This window comes from Boleophthalmus pectinirostris, unplaced genomic scaffold (assembly GCF_026225935.1).
Source record: "Boleophthalmus pectinirostris isolate CB_2022bp ecotype Guang Dong unplaced genomic scaffold, ASM2622593v1 HiC_scaffold_7, whole genome shotgun sequence".
NCBI classification, from domain to species: domain Eukaryota; kingdom Metazoa; phylum Chordata; class Actinopteri; order Gobiiformes; family Gobiidae; genus Boleophthalmus; species Boleophthalmus pectinirostris.
The window spans coordinates 4,530,351-4,554,269 of record NW_026571473.1 but is presented as its reverse complement, the minus strand read 5'-3'; the positions used below and the strand labels follow the sequence as shown (position 1 = coordinate 4,554,269).

Sequence of the window (23,919 nt, the reverse complement as noted above, 5' to 3'; positions counted from 1 at the left end):
AATATCCTGTGATTTTCCACATTAAATGGTAGAACTTTCTTTTCTATTCCCATGTGTCCATGTGTCTAAACCAGGTCTAAACCAGGTCTAAACCAGGTCTAAACCAGGTCTAAACCAGGTCTAAACCAGGTCCATGGGTGTATACTAGTCTACTATGTGCTCTTATACTCGTTCTGATCCAGTTCCAGATCTATCTCAACACGTTCAGGAAAGGTTCTGCTCTGTCCTGTCAGTTTCTTTTATAGTATCGATACTTGTGAAAAATGAGGATCTAGTTTCGATACTGGTTTTATTATTGATTAGTATCTGATTTTGAATATGTCTGACAACAGCTCCTTTTACCTTTTGTTTAAAAGATTTTGGCAGTTCCAGGGTTGAAATTATTTAAATGATCCTAACTAAGGTGTGTGGAGTTTAAAAACACAGTGGAGCACTTCCTGTTTTACCACATGACATCACAAGGTGGAACAGTGTATTCTGTTTGAGGAAAGAACTAAATAAGGAGCCTAAATCTGCAAGGATTGTGTGTTAAACGTGTGTGAATGAACTCCAGGTCTGATTGTGAGGAGGAAACAGCATTAGAGACCAAACCAGAACAAGTTACAGATTACAAGTCAGATCTCACAGTCAGAATGTTTGTTTTTTGAGGTATTTTTGAGCTATAAAACCACCTATAATTGAATAAATGTAAAGTAGAGCTGTTTAATGTCGCACTGTGGAACATTTGAAGCAGAGCATTGGCATATCCATGGAGAAAAGTTAGACAACCAGAAAAGTTGCACCTTTAAAACTACTGAAACTACCAAAGAAAATCACTGACCCACATAGATGACGCACTTCTTTCCCACTGGCGGTCCGAACACGCCCTTCCTGCGGCGGTCCAGCTTGGCCATGATGATGTCTTGCGTCTGATTGGCCGAGGTGCGCGCGGAGAAGTTGATGCAGTTGGGCGTGTATCGTTCCTTGGGCAGTTTGACCAGGAAGCCGTTGTTAATGACGGACTTGCCGGTTCCAGTGGGCCCCACGAAGAGCACGGGCACTTCGTGGGCCAGGTACGTGCGCAGGAAAAACAGCTGTCGGGCTGTCTCCATGGTGGGGATGATCAAGTCTGATACCTGGGCAAAGGAGAGACACAGGTAAGTCTTTATATATAGCGCTTTCACAGACATTTTCTGTCCCCAAAGACGCTTTACACAGCATTATTCAGCATTATTCATTCACTCTATACCCTGGTGATGGTAAGCTACTATTGTAGCCACAGCTGCCCTGGGGCACACTGACAGAGGCGCGGCTGCCATGCCACTCGGCGCCATCGGTCCCTCCGACCACCACCATCACTCACACACACACCACTTTCATACTAGGCAATGTGGGTGAAGTGTCTTGCCTAAGGACACAATGATTGAATTGATTGTATTTAACTGACCATGACTATCAACTGTTTATGGAGACCTATGTAGCATGTTTTGGGTTGATGGGGGAAACCGGAGCACCCAGAGGAAACCCATCCAGACACGGGGAGAAACATGCAAAATCCACACAGAAAGGCCCGGGTGACCCGGGGATCGAACCCAGAACCTTCTTGCTGTGAGGCATGAGTGCTAGCCACTCAGCCACCGTGCCGCCGGTACGCAAGGTAATGTGACATCACGAGATCCCGCAGCACTTTCACTGTTTTAAATATGTGGGATATGGCGGCTAGGGTCAATGGTCACATTTTTATACAGCGCTTTTCCACCTTCAAGGCTCAAAGGAACCACTCACACATTCACAAATTCACACACCAGAGCACACAGACACTGGCAGAGAGGTGGATGAAGTGTCTTGCCCAAGGACACAACAACAGCATTCATCTGTAGGAGCTGGAATTACACCACCAACCTGTGAATCGGTGGATCTGACGCTCAACCCATGATGTTTATGACGAGAGCGGGATTCGAACTGCCAAACTTTGGATCAGTGGACAAACACTCTACTGATTGAGCTACTGACGCCCCGGTAGTGCATAAATATCAAAATATCAAAATTTTGCTTAATGTGATGATACGGTATCGATATTGTGGCTGCTGTATCGATATTTCGATCTGTGCCCACGAAAGTGAGGACTGCAATATACCACCAATGCGACCATAGTTTTGCAATGTAAACACACAAATTGTGCAAACTCACTCGTGCACAGCCCTGCACCGAACCCAACATCCCGTACCAAAACAAAAAAATTATTACAGATTTTGTTGGAGGTTGAATTCCTGATCTTAAACTCACATTTGCTTTTGGTGAGATGGTGTTTTCTGCTGCGGTGATTGAATCTGTCCAAACGTTCCACTGGCCCTGTCCCTCCTTATGGAAGTAGTAATCATAGACCGAACCTTCAAAACACAAAAACAGGCTGTCAATATATAATAGTGCTGTAGTCAAGACTGCACTAATCGAGACCAAGACCAGTCTGAGACCAGGACAAGACCAAGACTTTTAAAGCCTGTTTATAAATCTATCAAAGTCGTCACCCTCGTTGCGCTCATCGCAACGCATCGTCAAGTGTCACAACTCAAGTCCAAGACAAGACCGAGTCCAAGCACCTTCAAGACTAAGACAAGACCGAGTCGAAACGCACTGGAGTCCGAGACAAAACCAAGATCATAAAAAAACAGACCATCTCGAGTACTATGACACTAATATTTAAAGGTCCAATATTACACAAAATGGCTCACGTGAGCTTTAAGTCGTGTCGTCGTAAGTCGTGACCTGGAATTGTGTTTTGTTTCCTTCACATGTTTGAGTAAATCTTTATTATTAGTCTGTCTACATCTCCAAAGCTCAGAATTCTCTGTTCCACCTTGTGATGTCATGAAGTGGTAGTTTTCAAGTGAACAGCTTCTTTTACCTTTAGTTGAGTAAAGATTGGCAATTCACTTTCTGTATTTCCAAGGGACATCACGAGGTGGAACAGGGTGTTTCCTGTATGAGAGAAGAACTTGTGCTAAATGTGCAGGTTTGTGAGTTAAACATGTGAATGAAACAAAACACAACTCCAGGTCTGTGTGTGTGATGAGGAAACAACATTAGAAAACAGTGTAATATGGACCCTTTACATTACAGCGTTGACAGTTCTGAACCGTGGTCTAAAGCGGCACCTCTGTCGGGGAACAGGTGGTTCTTCTTGAGTTTGATGCTCTTGGGTCGGGGGTGCTCCTCTCTGGTGCCCAGGAGCAGTTCTCTGTAGAACAGGTCAAACTTCTTGCGACTGTCTCCGGTAACGGTCCCTCCCAGAGTCCACACCACCGAAAACAGGAAGAGACCCTGCAGCCACGCGGAGATCTGCAGCCCGGACATGGCACGGTCACCTTCAGGCTCAGACGCAGATATTTCATCTGTAGAGGAAAAGGAACATTAAGAAGAGGACGAGATGATTTACACAAACAGGAAAAGTTTGTACATGATTTCATTTATGTTTCTCCTTTATTTCCGTGAATTTTTGCATTGTAGAGTCTCCCTGAAGCAGTGTTGTCACGATTCAAACATTTCAAACTTGATTTTAGTACTAAAGAACAGACTTTATACTCAGTACAAAAACCACGATGATAATAAAAAACACTTTTTTTTTTAAATACAATGTGATTTTCCACATTAATTTGCAGTAAGTTCTTTTCTGTTCCCATGTGCCCTTATATCTGTGTAATCCCTCAGTGGTCCAGGTCTAAACCAGGTCTAAACCAGGTCTAAACCAGGTCTAAACCAAGTCTAAAAACCAAGTCTAAACCAGGTCTAAATTAGGTCTAAACCAGGTCTAAACCAGGTCTAAACCAAGTCTAAACCAGGTCTAAACCAGGTCTAAACCAGGTCTAAACCAGGTCTAACCCAGGTCTAACCAAGGTCTAAACCAGGTCTAAACCAGGTCTAAACCAGGTCTAAACCAAGTCTAAAAAAACCAAGTCTAAACCAGGTCTAAAAGTCTAAACCAGGTCTAAACCAGGTCTAAACCAGGTCTAAACCAAGTCTAAACCAGGTCTAAACCAGGTCTAAACTAGGTCTAAACCCGGTCTAAACTAGGTCTAAACCAAGTCTAAACCAAGTCTAAACCAAATCTAAACCAGGTCTAAACGAGGTCTAAAAAACAAGTCTAAACCAAGTCTAAACCAAGTCTAAAAGGTCTAAACCAGGTCTAAACCAGGTCTAAACCAGTCTAAACCAAGTCTAAACCAGTCTAAACCAGGTCTAAAACCAGGTCTTCTAAACCAGTCTAAACCAGGTCTAAACCAGGTCTAAAACCAGGTCTCAGGTCTAAACCAAGTCTAAACCAGGTCTAAATCAGGTCTAAACCAGGTCTAAAACCAGGTCTCTAAACCAGGTCTAAACCAAGTCTAAACCAAGGTCTAAACCAGGTCTAAACCAGGTCTAAACCAAGTCTAAAAACCAAGTCTAAACCAAGGTCTAAACCAGGTCTAAACCAGGTCTAAACTAGGTCTAAACCAGGTCTAAACCAGGTCTAAACCAGGTCTAAATCAAGTCTAAATCAGGTCTAAATCAGGTCTAAATCAGGTCTAAATCAGGTCTAAACCAAGTCTAAACCAAGTCTAAATCAAGTCTAAACCAGGTCTAAACTAGGTCTAAACTAGGTCTAAACCAAGTCTAAACCAAGTCTAAATCAGGTCTAAATCACGTCTAAATCAGGTCTAAACCAGGTCTAAACCAAGTCTAAACCAGGTCTAAACTAGGTCTAAACCAGGTCTAAACCAGGTCTAAACCAAGTCTAAACCAAGTCTAAACCAGGTCTAAACCAGGTCTAAACTAGGTCTAAACCAGGTCTAAACTAGGTCTAAACCAAGTCTAAACCAGGTCTAAATCAGGTCTAAATCAGGTCTAAACCAAGTCTAAACCAGGTCTAAACCAGGTCTAAACCAAGTCTAAACCAAATCTAAACCAGGTCTAAAAACCAAGTCTTAACCAGGTCTAAACCAGGTCTAAACCAGGTCTAAATCAGGTCTAAAAACCAAGTCTAAACCAGGTCTAAACCAGGTCTAAAAACCAGGTCTAAACCAGGTCTAAATCAGGTCTAAACCAGGTCCATGGGCGTATACTAGTCTATGTGCTCTTATACTTGTTCAGATACAGCTCAAAATCATTCTAAAGACATTCAGGAAAGGTTTTTAGACTTTTTTAGTATCGATACCTGCTCAAACAAGGAACTAGTTTCAATACTAGTTTCATTATCGATTCGCATCTGATTTTCGATACTTTTGACAAACCTACACTGAAGGAATCAAAACTATCAATGAATGAATACATATGGACCATAGTAAACAATAAAAAAAAAAAAAACGGACTGAGATTTTAGGTTATTTTAAAGCTGCTGGAACACAGATGTGAAGTGAAAACCACCTCAGGAGACTTCATTATAAATAGGGCTGTGCAAACATATTGAAATATCGATATATAATCTATCGTATAATGTGCTGGTACAGTATCGATATCGTGGGCTGCTGTATTGATATATCGCCAAGAGTATTTTTTGGTATATTTTACTAAATTATTTTGTTACACCTACAGTTTCGTTGTTTGTTCAGAGGAAGGAAAATCGTTTACACAACACATTTGACATTTTCACTTTTTTCATATTCACTTTGCACAAGAAGTGGTTTAACAAAAACTTTTAGTATCACAGTCATGATTTAAACTTTATTTTTTAATTGAATCATATTCGAATTGATTTGAAATATATCATATCAAATTGAAAATGCACTGTATCGAGACATGTATTGTATCGTGGCCTGTGTATCGAGATATGTATCGTATCGGCAACTTCTAATTATAAAGCTCATTGTGAGAAGGTTTTTGAAGGGTTTGCAGCGCTCTGCACAAAGCAAAGGGTGGATACTGTGACAATTTCATTCAAAATATCCAATTCAACTTTATTTGTACAGCACATTTTATAAATAAGACAGTTTCCAAAGTGCTGCACACAGCAACATAAAACATTTAACTCTAAAAAGTCAACAGAATTATCTTCCAAACAAAAGGAACTAATAGAATCAATAGAATAGAAAGCCAGAGAGTAAAAGTGGGTTTTAAGACGAGACTTAAAACTCTACACTGGGGGGGGGCTGTTGGGACGTGGGGGGGCAGTCCGTTCCAGAGTTTGGGGCTGGTCTCAGAGAAGGTCCTGTCCTCCTCGTTTTAAGTCTGGTCTTAGGCCCCACGAGCTGGAGCTGGACCTCGGACCTCAGAGCACACGGGGGACTAAATCTGGATGAGGGCCGAGACTTAACGTGAGTCCAGAACATTCAAAGCTTTAAAAACAAACAATAAAATCTTAAATTAAATTAAAAAATGAACAGGAAGCCAGAGTAAGGACGCATGAATTGGGGTAATGTGATGACGCTTTTTGCTCCCTATTAAGAGTTCTGGATTCATAAATATTTAATTGAGTTATTTCACTTTTTTTTTCGTATATTTGAGAGTGTGCGCAGATGTTTGTCAGGTCGCGTGTGGGGTTTCCATACTTACCCATGAGGCTCGAGTACAGCCGCATGAGACTAAAGGTCAAATGAATGGGCGACGTCTGGATGAAGAAGCGGCACTCTCTGTCAATGAAGTCCAGACACGGAGGAACCAGCCAGTCGAAAAGGTCCACTATCTGTTACCAAGGAAACGGCAGAAACAATGGTCGGTATTTTGTTCTGAAAGACGAAAGCAAAACCAGTGAAACATCTGATATTTATTACACAAAATAACATCTCAGATTACACAGTTTTCTGATCTCTGTTATAATGTCGTTTCCTCATCACAAACGTAAGTGGAGTTGTGTTTCACTCACAGGTTTAACACACAAACCTGCAGATTCAGATTTAGGCTGGCTCTCTCAAACAGATACCACTCTGTTCCACCTTTAGATGTCATGCGGTAATACGGGAAGTGCTCCACCGTGTTTCTAAACTCCATACACCGTCACAAGAATCATTTGGATCAGGGGTCCCCAGTACCGGGCCGTCGGTCGTTTGGTACCAGGCCGTGAAAGCGTGAACCCCCCCTCACAGACCCCGTGTGGACTGTACCCACTGGCACAGCTCAAGGTCACTCTAAAGCTGTTCAGGATCATTTCTAATCAGGCTGGTGCCCCCTATGCGTCTGCTCAATTTAATTTCTCTCCAGCTCTAGGTCAGGAATCAGAATACACTAGGCGGTATTCAAGAACCCCGGAAGTTGTAGAGTGCGCACCGGCCAATCAGCTGTGAGCTGTGAAGCCGTGACGTCAAACTCATCGTGTCTGTCTGTGTCCCTTTTGTGGAACAGCACAACAGTAAACAAAGCGTCGAGATGGATGTAGACGAAGACAGACATTCTACATTGCCAACGATTCCCGAGATCGAGGATTTAAAGCCAGAACAAAGAGAATGTTTGGTGAATTTTATCAAGGGGAAAGACGTTATTGTTCTTCTTCCTACAGGATTTGGTGCATTACATATGTCACAACCAAACAGCAGTGATTGGTTAGACAAAAAAAGTACCACCTACTGTCGAGCGAATTAATTCTAATGCTGCGAGGTGAATCAGGCTGGATAATTCCTTTTAAAAACTCTTATTACAACATGATGAAATGTTCCAAAAGTGTATGTGTCAGAAAGAGGGCATGTTGGACCTTGGCTATGGAAGTGTTGGTGGTTTTCAGATTCTAGAATGTGAAGATGTCATAATCCCCGACAGAGGCAAGAGACAGTTACTTCTATTGATTTCATTGTACTTTGCCATGAAATATTGGAAAGGTAACAGAAATGAACCTGATTATTTCTATTATTGACTAGACCCAAGGACAAGCTGTATTACAACAAAACTCTGCAGTTGAACAATATTCATTTTAACTGCTTCTGTCTGTATTAAATAATCCTGCTCTATAGAATGTGATGATGTATTTTGAAACCCAGAAAACGAGGCGCTCACCAGTTCTCTGTGCTCTGCGTTCAGGCTCGCAGGCAGTGTGTTCATGTACGAGTCTCTGAGAGGAGTCCAGCCCAACTGATGAGGCTCCATGTAGATCATCCCACATCTGGAGGATCCAAACAGACAGAACATGAACACGTTTCACCACCACCACTAATACTACAAACCCCCATAAGTCTCGTCCTTAAGACCCACTTTTATTCTCTGGCTTTTAACACCGCGAGGTTGTGTCTTTCTCCTCTGTGTTTTATTTGTTTTGATTTATTTTAAATTTTTAGTACTACCTTTATTTATTGATTTTATTATTATTATTTTATCTATTGATAGCGTTGTAGGCAAGACCTCTGAGAGTCAAGACCGAGACAAGACCAAGACCACGGCCAATCGAGACCAAATCAAGACCATTTTTGACATTTATTTGTATTTCAGTTATTTTGACACATTTATAGATCAGTGTTTTTATAAATCTATCTCCATTTGATCTGATTAATGTTCATTTAGGCTTAAAACAGGCCAAGTTAACTGTACTACACTGAAACACTCTTTGTCCCTTTTTTGGACCCTGACCCACAGTTTGAGAACCTCTTCTTTAATCCCTCTTCCACTGGAACTTTACAGAAAACAATTTCAAAGTGAATCAAGTCAGTTTTTTCAAGTTCATAACATTTACAGTTACATTAAGTTACTGGTTTTGCCGTGATATTTAGCCTCTGCACACGGTTGTAGTGAAACATAAGCTCACTCGTCCAGTGTCAGAGCTTGTGTACGAGACAAGACCGAGTCCAAGCGCCTTCAAGACCAAGACAAGACCAAGTCCAAATGCACTTGAGTCAGAGACGAGACCAAGACCGCAAAAAAGCAGTCTCGAGGCCGGTCTCGAGTACTAAGACACTATCTACATTCTAATAGTTCCTTTTGTTTGAAACTTAATTCTGCTGACTTCTTAGAGTGAAATGTTTTATGTTGCTGTGAGCAGCACTTTGGGAATTGTCTTGTTTATAAAATGTGCTGTACAAACAAAGTTGGATTAGAACAACCAGTTTTATTCTTATATACTTCTTCACTACAGATGAGAACAGATTAAAGCACATTTGGGGTTTTCATGTTTTATCCATTTTAAAAGTTCTTTCACAATGTTTGCTAATGTGTACTTTGTGTCTCCATGGTAACTGCTGAACGTTCCACCATAGAGATACATATAGAACACTACCAGCATAATGTCACTGCAAAGTATAAGTTCCCAGCGGGCTCCCATCCGAGTCCCACCCAGGTTCAGGGTCAGAGATCAGCCCCCTCACCTGCTGACCGTGGCTGGAGACGCCTGCTCCAGATCTGCAGGTTCAAAGATCAAACTCATCTTGGGACTCATCTGGATGATCTCTCCACTCATGAGACACAGCTGAGACGGAGACGGAGACAGAGACAGACAGAGACAAAGACAAGGAATTAGTCGGAGACAACGACAAAGACAGAGACAGAGAGTCAGTGTTTATAATAATCTTGTGGAGCAGGTCTGGGACATTTTATTATGCTGTTTTATTTATGTTCTAATGTTGTTCCTTCCTCATAATCAGAGCTGGAGTTGTGTTTTGTTTCCTTCACATGTTTGAGTGACTCTTTATTATTCGTCTGTCTACATCTCCAAAACTTCAAATGCTCTGTTCCACCTTGTGATGTCATGAAGTGCTAGTTTTCAAGTGAACAGCTCCTTTTACCTTTAGTTCAGTAGAGACGATTCCAGGACTGAAATAAAAGTGAAAACATGCAGAGCACACTCAGATGGCCAATGTCCAAAAGATTTTTTTAATTTTTAAATAAAGTTTCGGCAAAAAGCCTCCGTCAGATAATTTTTCTTGCTTTGGACCACAGTATGAAAAGCAAAAAAGATGATCTCATGAAGGCTTTTTTGCTGAAACGTTATTTAAAAATTAAAAAAAGCATTTGGACATCAGCCATCTGAGGGTGCTATGCAATTTTTCACTTTTCTTTGACTGTTCCTTGCATTTGCACTTCTACGAGAACTTTGGTGTGCATTTTCTGTTTCATTTAATTCTAGGACTGAGATCCTCCATGATTCTAGTGAAGGTGTGTGGGGTTTAAAAACACAGTGGAGTGAAGAACTCAGCCTAGATCTGCAGGGTTTTTGTGTCAAACATGTGAATGTAACAAAACACAACTCCAGGTCTGTGTGTGATGAGGAAACAACATTAGAATCAGAGAAAAGTGTAACAAATCCGTGTGTCAGTTGTTCATTTGTTTTCCAATATAAAACCAAAAACTAAAAAATTAAAAAACAACAATTTTCTTCATTATTTGTCTCCAAAACCAAAATGAAAAAACAGATAACGATTTGTTTTTTCAGTTTTCAATTTTGTGTTTAAATGAAAAATGGAAAAAAACAGATAATGACCATTTCCCATTTACGTGACTTAAACTGAGATGCCGGACTGAACCAGGACTAAACCAGGTCTAAACCAGGTCTAAACCAGGACTAAACCAGGTCTAAACCAGGTCTAAACCAAGACTGAACCAGGACTAAACCAGGTCTAAACCAGGTCTAAACCAAGACTGAACCAAGACTAAACCAGGTCTAAACCAGGTCCGGGACCAGACTGGGACCAGACCGAGACTGAGACCAAGACTTAGACCAGGACTAGGACTGAGATCGGGACGGAGACCGGGACCAGAACTGAGACCAGGACTAAGACCAAGACAAAGACCAAGACAAAGACCAAGAGCAAGACTAAGACCAGGAATGGCACCAGGACTGAGACCGGGACTGAGACTGGGAACAGGACCGGGACTGAGACCGGGAACAGGACCGGGACTGAGACCCCGAAAATGGTTTAGTCCTGGTTTAGTCCTGGTTTTATATTGAAAAATGAATGAACGAATGACACACAGATTGTAACGTGGGCCCTTCAGTCTCATGTTTGTACCTTCTTGTTGTCGTCCAGCACAGTGTTCATGTTCTCGATCCACACGGCGTCGATGGGTCCGTCAAAGATGATCCACTGGCGGTCGTCCGAGGTGGAGACTGCCTGGCTCCTGTAGGACTTGGCCAGGACTCCGTCTGACCACTCGTGACTGACGGGGTCGAAGCAGCCGTACAGCTGCTCCATGGTGATCGACTTTGGGTTTATGATGCAGTAGTTCACGGCAAACTCCTCCATCAGGTTTTCTACGGGAAAGAGACGTGTGTAAAATCCCTCAGTCGTCCAGGTAGAATCCATGACACCGAGCCACAAACAAAGCAGTGTGGTCTACTCCATTCAGTGTAGTGAAGACTATAATGAGAGCTACACTGGAGAAACTAAACAGCCACTTCACAAGAGGATGAACCAACACAGACGAGAGAGCAGCAGTGGACCTCGGTCTGCTGTTCATCTCCACCTAAAAGGACCTCAGTCTGCTGTACATCTCCAAATAAAAAGACCTCAGTCTGCTTTACATCGCCACCTAAAAGGACCTCAGTCTGCTTTACATCTCTAAAAGACCTCAGTCTGTACATCTCCACCTAAAAAGACCTCAGTCTGCTGTACATCTCTAAAAAGACCTCAGTCTGCTTTACATCTCCACCTAAAAGGACCTCAGTCTGCTTTACATCTCCACCTAAAAGGACCTCAGTCTGCTGTACATCTCCACCTAAAAAGACCTCAGTCTGCTTTACATCTCCACCTAAAAGGACCTCAGTCTGCTTTACATCTCCAAATAAAAGACCTCAGTCTGCTTTACATCTCCACCTAAAAGGACCTCAGTCTGCTGTACATCTCTAACAACGACAGTGAGGTACAGATCTGAGCCAGAGAAAAGAACTGGTTTGAGAGGAGAGTTAAAGAAGCTGTTTTTGTTAAGAAAGAGACTCCTTCTTTAAACAGAAATGGAGGAACCATTTGTCTCTTATTTACAACTCCAACCTCAAACCTAAATCAGGTCCAGAGGTGTGAAAGCTCCATGATGGCCCTGAATGATTCTGCTTATATGACTCATACTCAGTGCAGTTCAACAGGCCAAGCTACAAACAGAAACTGTAAACACTGTGTGTGTGTTAGTTACAGAGTAGTTTCAGTGTTGTTAGCTCCTCCTTTCAGGCAGATACAAGGCAGTGTCCACCAGTGTCTGACCACAACTGGAGAAGCAGCTTGGATGAACTGAGAAATGTATTCAACCAAATAAACTTTTGTCTAGTCGACAAATTAAATTTTTCCTTTTGCTATGGGAAAGAGGAAGAGAGAGAGAGAGCGAGAGGGGGAGAGAGAGAGAAAGGAGAGAGAGGGGGAGAGAGAGAGAAGAGGAGATGTGTTAGGAGATGATAAATCTGAAGTATTGTGTTTATTTTTACCTCGGAACAAATCTCCAAGAGCAGCAGCCAGGACTTTGTAGGCTGAAGTCTTTCCTCCCATAGGATCTCCGACAATCATGAAGCCGTGTCTCACCAACATCATCTCATACACCTGAGAACGAGACGAGACAGAAACATCATCTCATACACCTGAGAACGAGACGAGACTGAAACATCATCTCATACACCTGAGAACGAGACGAGACTGAAACATCATCTCATACACCTGAGAACGAGACGAGATAGAAACATCATCTCATACACCTGAGAACGAGACGAGACAGAAACATCATCTCATACACCTGAGAACGAGACGAGACAGAAACATCATCTCATACACCTGAGAACGAGACGAGACAGAAACATCATCTCATACACCTGAGAACGAGACGAGACAGAAACATCATCTCATACACCTGAGAACGAGACGAGATAGAAACATCATCTCATACACCTGAGAATAAGACGAGACTAAAATCTGTGGCATGATTCTCACGGGAAAAATAAGAGCAATCAAAGATTATCATATTTTTTGGACTAGAAGTCACACTTTTCATGGTTTGAGTGTTTTCTGCAACTTATATATTACATTTTTCAGACTGAAGCCGTGAGAGGCTCTAGTCTTGTGTGTCAGGTTTCTGCACATGTATGAATAATTATAACTTGAATATTATCAATAGACTCCATATTTAAACAACACATTTGTAGTAGTATTGTAGAGAGAGAGAGAGAGAGAAAAAGAGAAAGAGAGAAAGAGAGAGAGTGATGTACTTAGTAAAAAGAGAAAACAACAATGATCTAGAATAAAACATTATGGATGTGCAGCTTTATTTTCTTCACTCACTGCTGACAAAACGACGATTATCATGATTTTTAAAGACGTCCCACAAACGATTATTGTTTTAATCACAGATGCACGAATGTCAGACCAGAGCCACTTCACACTTAACACTTAATACTTCACACAAAAGTGAAATACCTGGATGATTTTGCCGATGAACCAGGGCACCGGCTGCAGGTTGAGTTTCCTGACGTTCTCGTCCAGGGCCTTGAGGAGGAGCTCGTAGTCCGGTTTTGGAAGAACCACTCCAGGAAACAAATCAGAGATGATGCCCTGAAGCAGCAGACGGATTCATTAAACTGCACTTTTACACAAAATATCTCAAAAATAAATCCACAAACATTGAACCTGATCATTTGTCTGAGTGACTAAACCTTAAAACTCTGTGTGTTTGTGTGTGATTCTCTGGTTTTGACTTCATTTGATGGGTAATACCTGTCGTAAATATATTTATACTTTTACACAATATATGTTGCCAAAATATGTTGACAATGAAATGAAGAATAGATAGTCCCACACTGATGACACAAATTTACACGAGAAACACATTTTTCTGATTTTTAAAACCTGATTTCAACAAAATAAAATGAAGGTGTTTTAATATATTTTTATCTGTCAAATAATAAATAATAATAATAATAATAATGTCTGTGAACAGGAAAGAGTTTTGGCCCCGTGTACGACATGACTACTAAAAAGAGAGAGAAGAGAGACAGAGAGACGAGAGAGAGAGAGAGAGAAGAGAAAGCAAAGAGAGAGTGAAAAAGAGAGAGATATGGAGAAAGAGAAAAAGAGAGAAGCAAAAGAAAAAGAGAAGAAAGAGGAAAAGAGAGAGAAGAGAGAAAAAGAGAGAGGAGAGAGAGCGAAAGAAGAGAGCAAGAGAGAGAGAAGAGAAAGAAATAAGAGAGAAGAGAAAGAGAGAAGAGAGAACCAAGACAGTGAGAGAAAAGACAGAGAAAGAAATGAGAGAGAAGAGAGCGAGAGAGGAGAGAGAGAGAGAGAAAAAGAGAGAAGAAAAAGTAAGAGAGAGAAAGAGAAAAGGGAGAGAAGAGAGAGCAAAGAGGGTGAAAAAGAAAACAGAGAGAGAAGAAAAATAGACAGAAGAGAGCTAGAGAGAGGGAAGAAAGAAAGAGCGAGAAGAGAGAGAAAGAAATGAAAGAGAAGAGAGAGAGAGGAGAGAAAAAGAGTGAGAGAAAAGAGGAAAAGAGAGAGACAGGAAAAAGAGAGAGAGGAGAAAATAAGAGAAGAAAAAGAAAAAGAGCGAGAGAAGAAAGTGGAAAAGAGAGAAGAGAAAGAAAGATAAAGGAGAGAGAAGAGAGAAAAAAGAGAGTAGAGAGCAAAGAGAGAGAGAAAAAGAAAAGAGAGAGAAGAGAGAAAGAGAGAGAAGAGACAGAAAGAGAAAAGAGAGAGAAGAGAAAAAAGAGAGAGGAGAGATCAAGAGAGAGAAAGAGAAGAGAGAAAGAGAGAGAAGAGAGAGAAAAAGAAATGAGAGAGAAAAGAGAGTGGAGAGAGAGAAAAAGAGAGAGAAAAGAGGAAAAGAGAGAGAGAGGAAAAAGAGAGAGGAGAAAATAAGAGACAAGAAAAGGAAAAAGAGAAGAAAGTGGAAAAGAGAGAAGAGAGAGAAAGAGAAAAGAGAGAGAAGATAGAGAAAGAGAAAAGAGAGAGAAGAGAGAAGAGAGAGAAGAGAGAGAGTAGTTGATCCTTCAGAGGTCGATACAGACACGACTTTGACCCAAAAGTCACATTTTTAACAAATCTGCACGAAAACGCCAAAATAAGTTGAGGGAGAGAGACACACTTCTATTTTAGACACATTTACTCAGAGAATCAGGAGAAAAAAAAAGTGATTTTGGTGTTTAGAGGCTCGTTAAATGTTCTGAAAAGTCGTCTTGTCAGTGTCTCGTCTCTCACCCGGAAGAGCGGCACGTCCTGGGCGAGGAACTTGGCCATGTTGACGTCCATGAGCGCCCGCAGCAGCAGCACGCCCTCGTCCTCGCCCGGGTACTTGAGTTTGAGGTTCCCGGCGGCCGTCAGCACGGACTTCACCGCCCTCATGCCGTAGTCGTAGTGATGCTGAGACGAGAGCTGCTCCGAGCACAAGCGGTACGTCGCCACGATCTTCTGCGCCAGGCTGACACGGAAACATATACACAATAGATATATCAGACGTGTAAAGGTGCACTGCGGAACTTTACTGATGGAAGGTTAAAGAGAGAAACATCACACAATATGTCAGACGTAAAGGTGCACTGCGGAACTTTACTGACGGAGGAACAAAGAGAGAAGAGAGAGAGAAGAGAAAGAAAGGAGAGAGAGAGAAATATAAGAAAATATATCAGTGCACTGTGTAATTTTTCGGATGGAGGGTAAGAGAGAGAGAGAGAGAGAGGAGAGAGACAGAGAAAAAAAAAGAAAGGAAGAAGAAAGTAAGAGATGAGAGACAGAGAGAGAGAGAGAAGAGAGAGAGGAGAGAGAAAGAAAGAGAGAGGAGAGATAGAGAAAGAAGCAAGAGAAAGAAGAGAGTGAGAGATGAGAGAGAGGGAAAAGAGAGAGAGAGAAAGAGAGAGAAGAGAGAGAGAAAGAAACAAGAGAGAGAAGAGAGTCAGAGATGAGAAAGGGAGAGAGAAGCAAGAGAGAAAACAGAGCAAAGAGATAAGAGAGAAAGAGAAGAAAAGAGAAATAGAAGGTAGCGAGAGAGACGAGAGCGAGAGAGAAGAGAGAGAAACATCACAAAATATATCAAACTTAAAGGTGCACTGTGTAACTTTACTGATGGAGGGACATAGAGAGAGAGAGAGAGAAAGAAAGTGAGAGGGACAGAGAGAGGAGAGAAAGAGAGAAGAGAGAGAGAGACAAGAGATAGAAGAGAGAGAGAGATGAGAGAGAGAGGAGAAAGGAGAAAGAAAGAGAGAAAGAAAAGAGAGAGAGAAGAGTGAGAGACAAGAGTGAGAAATGAGAGAGAGAGAAACGAAAGAGAGAAGCGAGACGAGAGAGAGAGAGAGAGAGAGAGAGAGAGAGAGAGGGAGGAGAAAGGAAAGAGAAAGAAAGAGAGAGGGAAGAGAGTGAGAGACAAAAAAAGAGAGAGAGATATATAACAAAATATATCAAAGTTAAAGGTGCACTGTGTAACTTTTCTGGTGGAGTCTCCATGGAGATGTTGATTCGTCTGGAATATCCCGGTGTGGCATTAAACGTGTCCATTTTGCATCAACTTACATTCTTACTGTGAGACGGCTTGCCTCTTCACAGATCTGACATGTAATCAGGCCCTGCGGCGTCACCTTCTGTCTCCGTAGAGATAATTAAAATGCCGTACTGTGGAACATTCCAGACAACTGGACAACATCTCCATGAAGAGGAGCAGGTGATGGACTCTCCACTAAAAGTTCCACAGTGTAGCTTTAAGTGCACGTGACGGGTCAGACTGATTTCACTAAAACATCATTATTTTTAGTACGTTACAAAAATCGAGTTCATCTGGTTTAGAAATAGAAGTAGAGGTAATTCCAGTACTGTTACCTAGCAACCATAATGTTAACGAGGGAACAGTTGTTATGAAGGTCATTCCACCTCAATTCACCCCCCCCCCCAAAAAAAAAACTGCAATTTGCATGCTCACATAGTCCAGTTGCAAAGAAAATTGGTGTTTGGGTAAGTCAGAGCCAAGAAAGTTTAAATGTAAAAATTTTGCACAATTTATTTTTTTTTTCCGCTTTTTTGCGTGGTCGCCAAAATTCAAATTGCATTTACTCAGCAACTACTGGTCCAATATCGAAAACCAAAGTGTCTCTGGAAAGGGGAAATCGTAAAGAATCCAAATCTGCATCAGCATGTCTTAAGAAGGGGGTAAGTCAACTTCTAGGTAAATTTGTGTGAAGAAAGAAAGAAAAATAAATAAAACTCCAAATTTTTTATATGTTGTAGTCGATGCATAGGGCTACATTTTTTCGTTTGGTGTCACTGAGGTCGAGCGAGTACCTTATTGTAAATTTCAAGGTCAAAATATAAATTAAAAAGGTCATTCATCTCAAAAGCACTCAAATGCTAAAATAAATAAAAATATTTGGATTCTTTACGATTTCCCCTTTCCAGAGACACTTTGGTTTTTGATATTGGACCAGTGTTTGCTGAAAAAAAAGAAAAGAAATTGCAATATCTCTGGAAACTGTTGGTCCAATCAAACTAAAATCTGAAATTTTGTCTTTTCTGTGTATGATTTACCCATATACCAAGTTTCAACAAAATCTGACAAAGTAAGATTTAACTCACTGGGTGAACTGAGGTGGACTGACCCACGACTAGTCCAATAAAAAATAAATGAGCTTATTTTGGATGGAGTTTTGGTGCTGACACTGGTAGAGGGATTCTGTTTAGACTTACAATTACTACATACGTATTTTTGTACTTTCCCTTTTTTCTACAATCTGACACTTAACTGAAGTAAAATCTGCACTTTAAATATAATAAAAACTTTGAGGTAAACGTGTGAAGCGTCTCTGCACCTGCGAGATTTGATGAAGCCCATAGAGTAAAGTGAAATTTCTCCAATGAGACCGTAATCTGGCACCATCATGGCCACGGTGCGGAACAGGGCCTGGAAAAGACAGACAAAAAACACACAACAAAACAAAACAAATAAATAAATAAAACAAGAAAGAGCCCAAGTACGCCTTTTTTTGTGTATTTTTACCCTAATATTAGAAACATACTGTAAAGGAAAATGGAACTGTGTGTATCCTGTGCAAAATATCAAATTACAGTAATAATTTTTTTTATTTTTTATTTTTTTTTTGTAATCATGGATAAATCAGCATTAGAATTGTTATCAGTAAGAACTATATTTGACTTGAACATGTTCACCTCATACCTGGAGGACTCAGATAGGTAATATTTAAAATCTTACACACGGTTCCTTTAGACTTAGACAAACTTTACACACTTTACACACAGAACACACACGTCACAATATAATTAAAGAGCGGAAAAATAAATGTTAATAAATTCTAAATAAGTAGCAAAAAAAGCAAGAGACACGTGTCAAATAAAACATTATTATATAAATGTAAATGTACAAGTCAAAATAAAATAGAAAAATAAGTAACAAAATAAAAAAATCTCATAGGGTTATCTGTAACATAAGGGTGAGTTGTTGTACTGTTGTAGGGACTATTATCTGTAACATAAGGGTGAGTTGTTGTACAGATGTAGGGAGTATTATCTGTTACATAAAGGTGAGTTGTTGTACAGTTGTAGGGAGTATTATCTGTTACATAAGAGAGAGTTGTTGTACAGATGTAGGGAGTATTATCTGTTACATAAAGGTGAGTTGTTGTACTGTTGTAGGGAGTATTATCTGTTACATAAGGGGGAGTTGTTGTACTGTTGTAGGGAGTATTATCTGTTACATTGGGGAGAGTTGTTGTACTGTTGTAGGGAGTATTATCTGTTACATAAGAGTGAGTTGTTGTACAGATGTAGGGAGTATTATCTGTTACATAAAGGTGAGTTGTTGTACTGTTGTAGGGAGTATTATCTGTTACATAAAGAGTGAGTTGTTGTACTGTTGTAGGGAGTATTAATTGTTACATAAGGGTGAGCTGTTGTACAGTTGTAGGGAGTATTATTTTTTACATAAGGGTGAGTTGTTGTACTGTTGTAGGAGTATTATCTGTTACATAGGGGTGAGTTGTTGTACAGTTGTAGGGAGTATTATCTGTTACATAAGAGTGAGTTGTTGTACATTTGTAGAGAGTATTATCTGTTACATAGGGGCAAGTTGTACTGTTGTAGGGAGTATTATCTGTTACATAAGAGTGACTTGTTGTACTGTTGTAGGGAGTATTATCTGTTACATAAGAGTGAGTTGTTGTACAGATGTAGGGAGTATTATCTGTTAGATAAAGGTGAGTTGTTGTACTGTTGTAGGGAGTATTATCTGTTACATAAGAGTTGTGTGTATTATTGTTAGATAAGAGTGTTGTGTTGTAGGGAGTATTACTGTTATGAGTGAGTTGTTGTACTGTTGTAGGGAGTATTATCTGTTACATAAGAGTGAGTTGTTGTACAGTTGTAGGGAGTATTATCTGTTACATAAGAGTGAGTTGTTGTACAGTTGTAGGGAGTATTATCTGTTACATAAGAGTGAGTTGTTGTACAGTTGTAGGGAGTATTATTTATGACATAAAGGTGAGTTGTTGTGCAGTTGTAGGGAGTATTATCTGTTACATAAGAGTGAGTTGTTGTACAGTTGTAGGGAGTATTATTTGTGACATAAAGGTGAGTTGCTGTGCAGTTGTAGGGAGTATTATCTGTTACATAAGAGTGAGTTGTTGTACCTTGAGGTTGTCCGGCAGCTCGGCTCTCCCGGCGTATCCGGGGTTCATGGTGATGAAGACGGAGCAGGTGGGGTTGAGGGAAAGCTCCGTCCCCTCGAACATGAACTTCTTCAGGTTTTTCGCTATGGCCTGTTGTATGCACAGGATCTGCTGAGCCACCACGGACAGCACCTCCACCTGATGGCGCCGGACCAGTGAATACAGAGCACAAAAAAAAAAAAAAAAAAAAAAAAAGTGGCAGCGCATCCTGTGATTCTGGAAGTAAAGCTCCTATTTAAAGGTCCTACAGTTCACAAAACTGACGCCTGTGAGCTTTAAGCCTCGTCAGAATGTTTTTTCATTCATATGTTTGAGTAACCCTTTATTACTAGTCTGTGTTCATCTCCAAAGCTCAAAATGCTCTGCTCCACCTTGTGATGTCATGAAGTGGTAGTTTTCTAGTTAACGGCTCCTTTTACCTTTAGTTCAGTAGAGATGAGCAATTCCAGGGCTGAAATCATCCAATTTATCTGGTCTTGTCTCGGTCTTTAAAAGTCTCGCTCTTGTCTCGGGCTTTAAAAGTCTCGGTCTTGTCTCGGTCTCGACCCTCTGAGGCTACCTTTTGTCTTTAGTTTAGAAGAGATGAGCAATTCCAGGTCTGAAATTATCCGAATGATTCTAGTGAAGGTGTGTGGAGTTTAAACACACACTGTATCACCACATGACATCGCAAGGTGGAACAGACTGTTTTCAGTTGGAGAGAAGAACTCACCTAAATGTGCAGGGTTTGTGTGTTAAACATGTGAATGAAATGAAACATAACTCCAGGTCTGTTTGTGACGAGGAAACGACATGGAACAATCTCCAGACACGGCACCTTTAAACTAGAGTAAATGGTGCTCTTAAAAACATTTAGGATTTTAAAGAGGAGGTATTACACTTCTATGGGGAATTAACTGTAACACATCACAAATTAATTTATTCTGAAAACAGCGTATTACTCAAACATGCATGGATAAATCTAAAACCTCCGCAGGCATGTTTCTGATGGGTTAGGATTATAACATGAGCATAGAAAGCTCTAAAAAAGTAAATTTTGCATAATGACCTCTCTTTAATGAAACAAACATTTTACATGAATTGAATGTATTTTTTGTTTATTTCATACAATCATGTTACGGTCAGAAGCAGGACAGGAGATGGCGGGACAAAGGGGTCTGTGCTATTTGTTCTTTTTTCAGACTGAGTTTGTTTTCATAACATAAATTATCAGAAGACCAAATGAACCTCTTTGGACTTTTATGCTCAAGTCATGGATGACAAAGAAGTCTGTTGTCCCAGTCCAAGGATTTTGAGGGCCCAGATTTGGACCCTTTTCATATTCATTTATATTAGGAGGGGGCCCATGTGAGGCTTCTTGCCCTGGGCCCCCAAATTTCTGCCGACAGGCCTGCTCAGAAATTACCACATAGATAATTATCCCTCTTTAAAATTTATATATTTTTCTAAAGAAGAGTCTATAGGAAAAATAATGTGATTTTTTTCTTCCAGAACCATAATTTGCAGGTCACACAGGTCTCAGTTGTACCTCGATCCGGTTGAACTCGTCGAAGCAGGCCCAGGCCCCCGACTGAGCCAGTCCTTTAAAGAATTTACTCATGGCTTTGTAATCCAGCCCATCGGAGCAGTTAAACACCACACACTGGACACACACAACACAAAAGCATCATTAAAATCAGAGAAACTCACAACTCACTGACATCACAACACTGTAGGACCCAAATCGTTTAACTCGAGTTGGAAACAGGTCAGAATTTTCAGGTGGAATTTACTTTAAAAGTCCTAGAGCAAAAGGAGAAATTCACTTTGTCAACTGGACATGAATTTATTTTGGTCGAATACGTTTCTCAGCTCATCCAAGCTGCTTCTTCAGCAGTGTCAGACGCTGGTGGACACTGCCTTATCTCTGCCTGAAGGGAGGAGCTAACTATACTGAAACTACTCTGAAACTAACACACCTATTTCAATTCCTGAGCCTATCCACACGAAACAAAGACTGGCACAGAGTTCAGTGTCTTCTGTGTCAGTTTAAATAGTTTTTTGTGTAATTTTCAGAGGGACAACAGATGGAAATGCTTCTTCTTTTTTTGCTATAATCTGTCATATTTACAATTACAGCTGTTCATTAATATAAAATAAATAAATTCAAACACAAAGACGTGATTATATTTGATGTTTCTGAAGCCCAAACAAATACTGATGAGGTTTGTGGACTGTATGTTGGGTTTTTAATTCAGAGTAAATAATATCGGCTCTTGCCAAAACACTGGTGATTTCAGGAAGTCATCTGATTCTAGAACATGACCGTTACCGGTTTTAATCCCCTGGTCCCTGTGATACCTGTTTGGCCACAGCTTTCGCCAGGTCTTTTGTGGTCTCAGTTTTCCCTGTCCCAGCCGGACCTTCAGGAGCTCCCCCCAGGTTCAGCTTCAGAGCCTCCATCAGAGTCCTGCACGAGAGAAACGAGGTGGCGAGCGGCACAGGTTAGACCAGGGATGGGCAAACTACGGCCCGGGGACCATATGCGGCCCTTTAATCTTTTTAATCTGGCCCGCCGAATTTATAATAATAGTAATAATAATAATAATAAATAATAATAATAATTTTCAGTGTTTTAAAAGTCATTTCAATAAACAGTAAAAACCATGGGACTTGAAAGACAGATATTTTCTTGTAATGCTTTGCAATAATTTTAAATTACTAACATAAAAGTAAACATAAAACTATTAACATAAAAAAGAAAAAATGTATAGCAAACTCGGATGGCTGAATGTCCAAAAACTTTTTTATTTTTAAATAACGTTTTGGCAAAAAAAGCTTCAGTCCAAAGCCAGAAAAATATCTGATTAAAGCTTTTTTGCCGAAACATTATTTCAAAATAAAAAAGCTTTAGGACTCGGCCATCTGGGTGTGCTGTGCATTTTTTTTTACTTTCATCTTTGTACCTCTACAAGAACTTTGGTGTGTTTTATCATTTTCAGTTGATATTTCAATAACATGGGAGATGTTTTCTACAAATCCCGTGTTATTTTTTTCTCTTATGAGGTGGAATACCAAAAAACTCCATCCATCTTCTCCTGGTCTGGCCTTTCTGTCAAATTTTAGAACCTTTTGTGGCCCACAAGTCAAAATGTTTGCCCACCCCTGGGTTAGACTCATTTTACTCAAACACAGTAAAATTGTTATGATTATGATTTTTGCAGTTCAAGTCGTGCAAGTATAATGAAGAGCTTGAAATGGTACAAAGGTAAAAACTGAACAGCCAGAGGTTAAAAAAAAGATAAAAGAACAAAACACAAGTCCAAGCTCTGCCAAAACTGCCTCAGGAAAAAAGACCGAGATGGTAAAACTTGAAAACCTGGACTTAAACCCCATGGAGCTGGTTTGGGATGAACTGGACAGAAGAGTGAAGCAACCTACAAGTGCCACACATTTATGGAAACTTCTGCAACAGACTTGGGAAGAACTTTCTGAACAATATTTGATTTCTGAGCCACGAGTGTGTTCAGCTGTTCTATCTGCCAAAGATTGACACTTTTATTTCATGAATCTTATGTACACAGACAAATAAACTGATAAGAAAGTTATTCTGCTGAAATTATGTTTAAAATATCAGAAATAAAATATGTTTATTGTGGGTAAATTGTGCCTAACATCTGCCTCAACCACACAGCGCTTTGAGATGCAAATTTTTGTATCGGGTTTATGTGTCTAGGGTTTACAGAAATTTATTTTAAAACATTGAACTGAAGCAGCTCCTGTTTTATCACTGGCACTACTTCTGCTTGGTTGATTGTTTCAGCCAAATTTATCAGAATGTTTGAGTCCTCCTGATGTCGAGATGAAGCCCATGAAGCACTGAAGCGTTCCATCCATTTGAGCCGACGCTTCAAGGTGCTTCATGTGCTCCACTGCGACATCAAGTGGCCAAAAAATGTATAACAGGCAGAGTGAAAATAGAACAATCAACATGATCATCGAGGTTCTGATGGAAAGATTTATACTGAACAAATGAACCATTAAATATTTGAATGTTTGTGATTTCAACATAAAGTGTGAATTTATGAACATGGAGTCTGTGTTCATGATATAACGGTCGGGTTAAAAGAAAAAGTAGAAACTTAACCTGAATTTTTTTTTTTTAACAAGAAATATATTAGAGCAGGAGAAACACTGTGTTGTCAAATGTGTATTTAGTAATACTGTTTATTTTACAACATCATTGTTACTATAAACTTTATTAGGGGATATCAGCTCAAAATGCCCCATCTCAAAAAAAAAAAAAAAAAAAAAAAAAAAAAAAAAAGAATCTCAAATAGAAAGTACCAAACTCGCAATAACCCAACACCACAAAATGTTTTGGGTGAATCCGTTGCGTTTTTTTGGCCCTTTTGTTTTGAATCATGCAGCAAATCCGCGAAGCACTT

At 40.2% G+C, this 23,919-nt stretch overlaps 1 protein-coding gene across 1 annotated transcript in view; it reads right to left on the bottom strand.

The window, feature by feature from the left end:
- The window catches only part of dnah3 (dynein axonemal heavy chain 3), an 82,579-nt gene that overhangs the window by 28,488 nt on the left and 30,172 nt on the right, over nt 1–23,919 (bottom strand). The window contains 14 exon segments of the mRNA XM_055164754.1: nt 821–1,115; nt 2,266–2,369; nt 3,135–3,371; nt 6,505–6,634; nt 7,936–8,041; nt 9,234–9,334; nt 10,875–11,116; nt 12,278–12,389; nt 13,257–13,391; nt 15,030–15,249; nt 17,621–17,712; nt 19,454–19,630; nt 21,021–21,134; nt 21,833–21,941. Of these exon segments, the coding sequence (XP_055020729.1) occupies nt 821–1,115; nt 2,266–2,369; nt 3,135–3,371; nt 6,505–6,634; nt 7,936–8,041; nt 9,234–9,334; nt 10,875–11,116; nt 12,278–12,389; nt 13,257–13,391; nt 15,030–15,249; nt 17,621–17,712; nt 19,454–19,630; nt 21,021–21,134; nt 21,833–21,941 (2,174 nt within the window).